We start from the raw sequence: 11,306 nt of genomic DNA on the forward strand, positions 1-11,306 counted from the left end.
CTGGCGGCGCGGGCCTGCCGCCGAGGTGGCTTCGCGGCGCGGGGCGTTCTCCTAAAGGTCGGGGTCACAGCCGTCAGGAATGCGAGCGTGAAACACGGGGGCAGAGCGCTGTGACAATAGTCATTTCCTACGTGTAACTACTCACTTTGTCTACCCACGAAGTAAAGATAATTTTTTTTTTTTTTTTTTTTTTGCTTGGCGGCATCTGAGCGTTCTCTTTCCAGCTTGAAAAGGCACGATTTAAATTACAGGCTTTTAAGATTTCCTTCAGAAAGGACGTTTCGTGGCCCATCCTGGGTTAACTTTGAAAAAAGAGTGCAGTGCGCCTTTACGACGTCCACAAATAAGGGTATTTCTGTTTTATAGTGTATGTGAACATGAAGTGTGCATCTCATGGGCTGTTTGAGTTAATGTTTAGTCATTAAAATAAAACATAAGAATATTTTGCAGTGTTTTCGCATGCCAGGAAGTTTTACAAGTAAAAAGGTTTATGTAGTTTCCACTCCTTAAACTTTCAGGTCATCCTTGTGTAATTTGAGATCACTTTTCTCAAATACTGTGGATGAAAGATTCTAGATTAAATAAAACTTTTTGGTTTTGGCAATAACAGGAACACATTTTTAAGCTTTTGTAGATAAAGAAGGAGTGGGTTATTTTTGCTTTGACAGCCAAGATTTGAACAGTGTAAGGCTATTCTAATTTTGAAGCTAGTGTTGCAGAAATTGTGAAAATCTTGCTTCTCTTTGTCTTTACAAAGCCGGCTTACTTTGGTGGAGTGTTGGCATATGTTACTCATGTAACATTTTGGAATGTTTCTGAATACAAGAAAGCTTTAAAGTGAGTTAAAATTAGTTGTGATTTTGATTAAATGAAAGTTAAGGTCTGGTAGAAGGCGGCCTATAGACTTTTAAGAGTTGGAGCCTGCTTTCTTTGGGTTTTCCTGGATATTCTCTATGCAGCATTCACTAGAAATGCCCAAGCAGGTAGTTCTCTTCTGACTCCTACAGAGTCAGAAGAGTGAAAGGATTAGGCTGTGTGTGTAAGTTAATTGCCTGGAACCTAGAAGGCGGGAGTAAGCAGCCCAGGTCGTCTTATCAGATCTTAATATATTTGTTAGGAAATGAGAGCAGTGTAATGCCATAGAAGTAGAGGATTAGAATTGAAAAAAATCTACAGTGCATTTTAAAATTATTTTTTAATAGGTTCCGTAGTTTAAAGGGAAATTATACCAAAGTTGTCTTACTTAGACAGTTTTTTTCCTGCATTAATTGAGCACGATTTTTTTTTTTTTTTTTTTTTTTAAGACGAGTCACCCTCTGTCGCTCAGGCTGGAGTACAGTGGTGGGATCTCCTCTCACTGCAAGCTCTGCCTCCCAGATTCACGCCGTTCTCTTGCCTCAGCCTCCTAAGTAGCTGGGACTACAGGCGCCCGCCACCACACCCGGCTAATTTTTTTGTATTTTTTTTTAGTGGAGACAGGGTTTCACCGTGTTAGGCAGGATGGTCTCGATATCCTGACCTCATGATTTGCCCGCCTTGGCCTCCCAAAGTGGTGGGATTACAGGCGTGAGCCACCGCGCCCGGCCAAGCACAATTTTAAAAGAACAGTACACCAGTGTAATAGAGTGATACTTTTTTCATGCCTTGTGTCCAGTCTATTAAGTCTGTCTGATTGTACTGTGTGGAAATACATGAATTCCTCCCAGTCAGATGCAAACCCAAACCTTGGTAATGAAGGTAAAGTTTGGGGGAGAGTAGAGAACTTCTCTTTTCTTTTTTTTTTTTTTTTTTTGGTGAGATGGAGTGTAGCTCTGTCTCCCGGTCCAGAGTGCAATGGTGTGATCTCGGCTCACTGCAGCCTCCTCCTCCCGGACTCAAGGGATTCTCCTGTCTCAGCCTCCCGAGTAGTTGGGATTACAGGCACACACCACTGCGCCCAGCTAATTTTTGTATTTTTAGTAGATACAGGGTTTTACCGTGTTACCCAGTCTGGTCTTGAACTGTGGACCTCAGGTGGTCCACCCACGTTGGTCTCCTGAAGTGCTGGAGCCTCCGCACCCGGCCTATATGCTCTTTTTATTTTATTCTATTTTATTTTATTTTTTTGAGACAGGTTTGCTCTGTTACCCAAGCTGGAGTGCAGTGGTGTGATCTCGGCTCACTGCAACCTTCTCCTCCCAGGTTAAAGTGATTCTCCTGCCTCAGCCTCCCGAATAGCTGAGATTACAGGTGCATGCCACCATGCACATGTAATGTTTGTGTTTTTAGTAGAGATGGGGTCTCAGCTCACTATGTTGGCCAGGCTGGTCTCGAACTCCTGACCTCAAGTGATCCACCCACGTCGGCCTCCCAAAGTGCTGAGATTACAGATGTGAGCCACCGCATCCATCCTCTTTTTTAAAAATATATTTTTGGCCAGGCATGGTGGCTCACCCCTGTAATCCCTGCACTTTGGGAGGCCGAGGCCAGCAGATCACGAGGTCAGGTGATGGAGAACATCCTGGCTAACACGGTGAAACCCCGTCTCTACTAAAAATACAAAAATATTAGCCGGGCATGGTGGCGGGTGGCTGTAGCCCCAGCCACTTGGGAGGCTGAGGCAGGAGAATGGTGTGAACCCAGGAGGCAGAGCTTGCAGCGAGCCGAGATTGTGCCACTGCACTCCAGCCTGGGCGACAGAGTGAGACTCCATCTCAAACAAACAAACCAAAAAATATATATATATAATATATATTAAATTTGTATAGAGATGGGAGTCTCACTATATTGCCCAGGCTCATCTCAAACTTCTGAGCTCAAGCAGTCCTGCCTCAGCTTCCCGAAGCACTGGTGTTACAGGCACTTGCCACCACGTCTACAAGCGTTTGTTGATGATGTCAGACATTACTGAGACTTTCCAATGTTGATTTTTCTGAGTATTGTATCTTGTATATTGGTGTTTCTGTGAGTGAATTTAAACCTCTTGAAATTAGGTTTGTTGATATAAAATTTTAAAGGCCTGGTATTGTAGTATTTCATTCTTAGTGCTCTGTGTGGGAACTTTGTTTAGAGATGATATGTTTCCAAACTAGGAAAAAATAGTGTAGTGTTGGGTCTTTCTTTCTTTCTTTCTTTTTTTTTTTTTTTTTGAGATGGAGCCTCACTGTTGCCCAGGCTGGAGTGCAGTGGCATGATCTTGGCTCACTGAAACCTCTGCCTCCTGGGTTCAAGTGATTCTCTTGCCTCAGCCTCCCAAGTAGGTGGGACTACAGGTACGCGCCACCAGGCTGGCTAATTTTTGTATTTTTAGTAGAGACGGCGTTTCACCATGTTGGCCAGGCTGGTCTGGAACTCCTGACCTCGTGATCTGCCCGCCTTGGCCTCCCAAAGTGCTGGGATTAACAGGTGTGAGCCACCATGCCCAGCCAGGTCTTTCATTTTAAAGACAGACTTTTCTTCTGATTGTTATTTGATTTTCAAGTTAGGAATTTTTGCTGTCATCTTTTTAAAGGTAATCTGACATTTGTCTATTCTAATGCAGGTGTCAAACCACCCATAGGAATTCTGACAGTTGAGTCATTTCAAATGGGAAGCTAAAAAAGTGGTAAGCTCGGCCTGGTGCGGTGGCTCACGCCTGTATTCCCAGCACTTTGAAAGGCCAAGACAGGCGGATCGCCTGAGGTTGGAAGTTCGAGACCAACCTGACCAACATGGAGAAACCCTGTCTCTACTAAAAGTACAGAATTAGCTGGGTGTGATGGCACATGCCTGTAATCCCAGCTACTCAGGAGGCTGAGGCAGGAGAATCGCTTGAACCTGGGAGTCAGGTTGCAGTGAGCCAAGATCGCGCCTTTGCACTCCATCCTGGGAAACGAAAGTGAAAACTCTGTCTCAAAGAAAAAAAAAAGGTGGTAGGCTCTAGATTAAGCTCTAGATCCAGCCTTGGGTTTGGATTTCTTAGTCCACACCAAGTCAGACTGGAAAGTTGGTGGTTACAGGAAGATTTTAGTGGCACTAAAATTTCAGGTAGATTGGTGATGGTGTGTTTTTTCTTTAGTTTTGCATTATGCAAAATTGAAAATACAACAATACAGTGCACAACCTTATATCCGACATCTTGATATAAAGATTATTAGCATTTTGTTGTATTTGCTCTTTTTATAGAAATATTTTAAATCATAGATGTATCATTTTCAATTTTATGTACTTTATGGTTTCTCTACAAATTTATGTATTTATAGATAATCACAGTACTGTTATCAGGCTTAAACATAATTGTTCGTACCAGCTGATACCCAGTATTTAGTCGTGTCCCAGATATCTTTAAACTCTGCTGACAGTTGTTTCAGTCTAAATCAAGAGTCCAAACAAAATTCATCTATTGCCTTTATATCTAAGTCTATTTTAATCTAGAACTATCTAGCTTTCCTCCTCTCCCTCCCCTTTTTCCCCCTACTGTTGCCTTATTGAAGAAACTGGGTCATTTGTCCTCTAGAATGTCCCACTTTTGGGGTTTGTCCGATTGCTTCATGGTGTCATTCAGCATATTTCCTCCTACTCCTGCCTTTCTTGTAAACTGGAAGTTAGATGTAAAGGTTCCATCTGATTTTTTTTTTTTTCCTTCAGACGGAGTCTTGCTCTGTGGCCCCAGCTGGAGTGCAGTGGTGCGATTTCAGCTCACTGCAGCCTCTACCTTCCAGGTTCAAGCATTCTCATGCCTCAGCCTCCCGAGTAGCTGGGATTACAGGTGTGCGCCACCACACCCAGCTAATTTTTGTGTTTTTAGCAGAGACAGGGTTTCACCATGTTGCCCAGGCTGGTCTCGAACGCCTGGCCTCAAGCAATCCACCCTTGTCAGCCTCCCAAAGTGCTGAGATTACGGGGATGTGCCACTGCAACCAGCCGAGTAGAGTTTTATTATTATTCTAGGCTATAAGTCAGGTCATTATGGAAGGAGAGCTTCCTAACATCCTTCAGTACTTCATTTGGGTTTGCAGTTTTTGGCTGTTAGGAATAATGCTGTTATAAATGTTCATGTCCAACTGTAGGCGTAGCATGTGTTTTCACTTCTCTTGGGTATATCCCTAGGAGTGGAATTGTGGGGTCCTCTGGTAATTCTGTTTACCTGTGCTGCTCAGGAGCTTCCTTGCCTACCAGAGGGCATCTCCACTCAGCCCATATTTAAGGGTCTCCACCTGGTGGTTGTAACCTAAGCTGTCTCCACAATTACCTATTACTGATTCCCTACATAGAGCCTAAGCTCCAAACAAACTCAATTGCCTAATATTCCTAAAATGCATCTTGCTTTTTCTCGTTTTTGTGGGTGATTTGATCCTATCCATTGTTTACTGGAAATGATGCCCTTTAATTATTATTATTTTTTGAGACGGAGTCTTGCTCTGTTGCCAGGCTGGAGTGCAGTGGCACAATCTCAGCTCACTGCAACCTCTGCCTCCCAGGTTCAAGTGATTCTCCTGCCTCAGCCTCCTGTGTAGCTGGGATTACAGGCACCTGCCAACATGCCTGGCTGATTTTTGTTGTATTTTTAGTAGAGATGGGGTTTCACCATGTTGGCTAGGCTGGTCTCCAACTTCTGACCTCAAGTGATCCTCCCAACTTGGCCTCCCAAAGTACTGGGATTACAGGCATGAGCCACTGTGCCGGCCTAATGTTGCCCTTTAATCAAGTTTTTCCTGTTTCTTCCCTCCCCCATAGAATTTTTGCTCTCCCCTCTCAGCCCTCAGAGCACTTTATTCTCTTGTGACTCTTAACACTTGTTGCCTTGTATCATACTTTTAGGCCGGGCACGGTGACTCACGCCTGTAATCCCAACACTTTGGGAGGCCGAGGCGGGCGCATCACGAGGTCAGGAGATGGAGACCATCCTGGCTAACCCAGTGAAACCCCGTCTCTACTAAAAATACAAAATATTAGCTGGGTATGGTGGCAGGCGCCTGCAGTCCCAGCCACTCGGGAGGCTGAGGCAGGAGAATGGTGTGAACTTGGGAGGCAGAGCTTGCAGTGAGCCGAGATCTGGCCACTGCACTCCAGCCTGGGTGACAGAGCGAGACTCCGTCTCAAAAAAAAAAGTATTTGTACTTTTAATCTTATGTATATGTCTGCACTGTCCAATACAATAGCTGTCACGTACACAGGACTATTGAAGTTAATTAAAAATTCAGTTGCCATATTTAGACAGTACAGACACGTTTTCATCCATGTTTTTGAGATAGGGTCTTGCTCCATTGTCTGAGCTATATGATTATAGCTCACTGCGGCCTTGAACTCCCAGACTCAACTGATCTCAGATAGCTGGGACCACAAGTATGCACCACCACATCCAGCTAATCTTTTTACTTTTTGTACAGACAGGGTCTTGCCATCTTGCCAGGGCTTGTTTCCATCTTTGTGAACAATTCTGTTGGACAGTGCTTTTCTAGATTGTAAAACTCAGAAGAGATTGTGACTTGCCATTTGGTTTTATCTCTGGCCTTTGTGTAGTGCTTTGCTTATCTGGAATTCAATTAAGAAATAAAATTAACTCCTGGCACAGAAGAAAGAAATAATATTTGGGAAATATTTGCTCCTTGGGAGATGATAGTTGAACCAGAGAAGTAGGTGAAATATTTGCAGACCTCCACAATTTCTTTGTTGCACATCTGCCAAGCATGGGTTAAAAGTACAGGGGAATAGGGATTGGCAGTTGCTAGTTTGTTTATTCCTAAACTATAGGGTAAGACACACAAGTGATTCTCCTGCTTACCTGCTTGTTTGTATACTTGTTTTCTCCCTACTCTGAACTGTAGGCCTGCACTGTCCAGTATAGTAACCCCTAGCCACATGTGACTACTTATCTTGAAGTTAAATAAAGCTAAAAGATGCAGTCTCACACTAGCCTTATTTTTCAGGTGCTCAGCACTCTTGGCAGGCGGCTGCTGTAGGGGACAGCACAGATAGAGAAGGATGTGGTCATTTTACAAAGTTTTGTTGGTCATTGCTGGTCAAGACCTATCACATAGCTGTAGCTGTGAATGGCATGACAGTTTTGGCATTTGGCTTTGGTTTTGAAGCTTAAAAAAAATTAGACAGTTCAGGTAATGAATGTTTTAGTTACTAAAGTTGCCAGTTGATTCCTAATTTAATCCAGAACTTCCTGTTACAGAGGCTAAGGATGTGACCTAATATTTTCTTCTTAGTACAGGATTGCTTGGTTGTGAGTATTCTAAATGAGTCAAATGAGCTGACAATTTGAAGTGGTTTCTTTTCGTATTTTGTCTTTGTAATGGATTTTGACGCCTAGAGTGTTCTGAAAGGCATTTGTTTTTTAGAAAGTTGGTAGGTAGTTGCACCTATTTTGTACCAGGTGGTGTTATTGATGCTGGAGACAATTGCCTTTAAGCAGAACCAGGTGCATGTTCCCTGCTTGTTTTGGCTACATTCTAAATGGGAATGTGGGGAAGGCAGACCTAAAATGCACATTTTGTGTTTTGTTACTCATTACCTATTTTTCAGAGATGGAAGCGTGCTATATTGCCCAGGCTGGTCTTGAACTCCTGGCCTCAAGTGATCCTCCCACAGTGCTGGGAATACAGGCATGAGCCATTGGACTCAGCCTAAAAACAGACTTTTTTTAGGTCTAGCAGTTTTAGGTTTACAGCAAAATTGAGCAGAAGGTACAGAGGTTTACAGCTAAATTGAGCAGAAGGTACAGAGAGTTCCCATATAGCCCCCTACCCCACACATGCTGTTTTAAATCTTAAAGATCATCTTAATCTTTATAACCACATGCATCAGTGAGTAATTTACCAGATGAGAAATAGTGAAAGCTCACACTCTAATACACTGCATTTTTAGGAGGCCAAGGCGGGAGGATCACTGGAACTCAGGGGCTCAAGACCAGCCTGGGCGACGGGGCAAGACTTTGTCTCTACTAAAATGAGCCAGATGTGGCAATGCACACCTGTAGTCATGGTTACTCTGGAGGCTGAGGTGGGAAGATCACTTAAGCTTGGGTGATCAAGTCTGCAGTGAGCTATGACTGACAGAGCGAGACCACGTCTAAAAAATAAATAAAGTTAAATAATTCACTGGTTAGGATTCAGAGGAGCTTACTAGAGAGTTGAATGGGAATCAATTCCCAACAATACTTCTATTGGGGAAGGGATGGAGTCCTGGTTGTGGCTGTACAAGTTATTGAACTTGTCAGGAAAAGGAAATATTTATGGATGATAAAACATTGAATGGATTAATAGAGTTGCTGGGCTGTAACCAATTAGTCTTTATTGGGAAAAAAAATTTAACAAATTTTTAAAGAAATACAGGAAACTAGTGTGGCATGGTGGCACACACCTGTAGTCCCATCTACTCAGGAAGCTGAGGTGGGTGGATCTCTTGGGCCCAGGAGTTTAAAACCAGCCTGGGCAACATGATGAAACCTCATCTCTATTTAAAAAAAAAAACAACAACAACACACACACACACACACACAGACACACAAAACCTAGCCAGGTATGGTGGCACCATACCTGTAGTCCCAGCTACTAGGGAGGCTGAGGTGGGATAATCACTTGAACCCAGGAGGTCAAGGTTGCAGTGAGCTGAGATTGTGCCACTGAACTCCAACCTGGGCAACAGAGCAAGACCCTGTTTTGGGGTGGGGTAGGGGGCGGGGGGAAGAAATACAGTCCCAGCACTTTGGGAGGCTGAGGTGGACGGATCATGAGGTCAAGAGATGAGACCGTCCTGGCTAACATGGTGAAACCCCGTCTCTACTAAAAATACAAAAATTAGCTGGGTGTGGTGGCGCACGCTTGTAGTCCCAGCTACGTGGGAGGCTGAGGCAGGAGAATCACTTAAACCTGGGAGGTAGAGTTGCAGTGAGCTGAGATTGTGCCTCCAGCCTGGCGACAGAGCGAGACTCCGTCTGGGAAAAAAAAGTAATAATAGTGAATAAATACAGGAAACTGCAGAAGGAACACTAAATCCACTCCTGTCTAGAGTCAGTCACTGTTCATATTTTTATATATTTCCTTTGAGACTTTTTTCCTGTTTGTGCAGGGATGCACATCTTTATACGTATAGGTGTTTATTTGGGATCATACTGTGTAGTGCAGGATGCATTGTAATACCCTACTTTGTTTTCACTTAACATTGTATTATTCTGTTTTTAAACATTTCATGAAAAGCAGCTGCCTGATACTTCATGTCCTGGATATATCTTGGTTAACTATCCTCCGTTAGGAGAACATTTTGGTTACTTGTAGAATTTTCCGCTTGTTTTTTTTGCGACAAAGTCTCGCTCTGTTGCCCACCTTGGAGTGCAGTGGCACGAGCTTGGCTCACTGCCATTTCTACCTCCTGGATTCAAGTGATTCTTATGTCTCGGCCTCCCAAGTAGCTGGGGTTACAGGTGTGTGTCACCACAGTTGGCTAATTTTTGTTTTGTTTTGTTTTTGTTTTGTTTTGTTTTTGAGATGGAGTCTTGCTCTGTAGCCAGGCTGGAGTGCAGTGGTGCGATCTTGGCGCACTGCAACCTCCGACTACCTGGTTCAGGCGATTCTCCTCCCTTAGCCTCCTGAGCAGCTGGATTACAGGCGCGCGCCACGACGACCAGCTAGTTTTTGTATTTTTAGTAGAGATGGGGTTTCACCATGTTGGCCAGGATGGTCTTGATCTCCTGACCTAGTGATCCCTCCACCTCGGCCTCCCAAAGTGCTGAGATTACAGGCATGAGCTACCATGCCCGGCCAATTTTTGTATTTTCAGTAGAGATGGAGTTTCACCATGTTGGCCAGGCTGGTTTCACACTCCTGACCTCAGGTAATCTGCCCACCTCGGCCTCCCAGAGTGCTGGGATTACAGTTGTGCGCCACCGTACCTGGCCTTTCCCCTTGTTTTTAGTGAACATAGAGCTAACAATTTTTATTCCTTAGCTTCTGATGGACTGAGGAGAAGTGTGAAGAAAAGTTGATCATGCCCTGGTTTGGCACCCATTAGGACATTGAGTGTCCCTTTTTTGTTCTCTGCTGGTTGTGGACAGCATGAAATGTATTGTTTTATAAGCAGCACAGAGAAAGGACTCTAGCTGCCTGCTTTTTTGGGACTGGTACTGGAGAACAATCAGAGAGCAAAAGTGCTTGGCTAAATCGCCTTTTTTTTCTTTTAGTTTTTGCAATCATGAATCCGGTTTATAGTCCTGGATCTTCTGGGGTTCCCTATGCAAATGCCAAAGGAATTGGTTATCCAGGTAAGCAAGTACAATTTTGTTTTCATTTTATATGAAAATATAAATACTTGGTATATTTTCATGTCACTTTTTTTTATTGACAAATGTAGCTCTAAGTGGCTTAGACAAGAAAGAAAATACCTGGAAGTAAACAATCAAGTGGTAGGACTGGATTTGGTCAAAACTTGATCTAGTGGCTCCAGCAGTTGGGACCAGGATGTAGTTTCTCTACCTCCTGGTCTCAGCTTCACTTCCTCAGTGTTAACTTAGTGTTGGTCACAGGTCCCTTTCCTTCTCATTGTGGTCTCTGAAGTTCAGGCCCCTCGCAGTAGTCCCTCACTAAGAGCCTCTTTACCTTCACCCTACAGGAAAGCCCGATGGGGCTGCTTGTTCTCTGTTCAAACTGGTTCTGGGCTTTGTTCTGATTAAACTCAGCGTCTATCCCTGGTCCACAAAGGGGAGTCTGCTGATTGACTTAGGCCTGATCCACATCCCTTTGGTGGAGTCAGCTAGTCAAATACGGACTGCAAGTGAAGGTTGCAAGGAAATGGATATTGAGGGAACAAGAGCTGGTTGGTCAAAAATAACAAATGGTTGTTCCCTTTGGTGACTTTGCACAAGGAGTAGTTATTTGTAATGATACAGTTTCAGTTTGGGTTTTGATAATATGATAGAAGAGATAACCCCAAAACTTTGTTGCTGTAAGACTCTCAGAAAATGAAATAAAACATTTTACAAATGTATAACTGAACTTGCAGGAGGTAAGAGAGATAGCTGGGGTCAAACGTGAAAGCCCTGTTAAACTCAGCTCTCCTGGCCTTTGAACTGATGTCCTGCCTCTCCTGGGACATGTGCTGTTTGTGGGTTTTAGCAACCGACATGGGGGTAAAGATTGAGTCTTAGGACCCTTGCAACAGGGAATGGAAGTGAGACTTCTTATCAATCATTCTCGCCCCTCTGGAGAGGGATACTCCCCAGCAAAGAGATAGACTAAACAGTCTAGTCGTCCAGTGGCCCCATAAGGAAGTTTGGATGCTTGGGCTCTGAGAACAGGGGGAGATCCTTACTAAGACTTTGTAAGCATTCAGAGATGTTTGGGGCT

The 11,306-nt window shown here is 43.8% G+C and overlaps 1 protein-coding gene across 1 annotated transcript in view; it reads left to right on the forward strand.

Moving 5' to 3' along the window:
* The first annotated feature begins 60 nt into the window (after window positions 1-60).
* Window positions 61-11,306, forward strand: part of FAM168B (family with sequence similarity 168, member B) — a 34,340-nt gene continuing 23,094 nt past the window's right edge. The window contains exons 1-2 of the mRNA XM_011975475.1: window positions 61-233; window positions 10,145-10,225. Of these exons, the coding sequence (XP_011830865.1) occupies window positions 10,156-10,225 (70 nt within the window). The 5' untranslated portion in view covers window positions 61-233; window positions 10,145-10,155. The remainder of the gene's footprint in view (window positions 234-10,144; window positions 10,226-11,306) is intronic.

This window comes from Mandrillus leucophaeus, unplaced genomic scaffold, assembly GCF_000951045.1.
Source record: "Mandrillus leucophaeus isolate KB7577 unplaced genomic scaffold, Mleu.le_1.0 Scaffold1564, whole genome shotgun sequence".
In the NCBI taxonomy this organism is placed as follows: Eukaryota; Metazoa; Chordata; class Mammalia; order Primates; family Cercopithecidae; genus Mandrillus; species Mandrillus leucophaeus.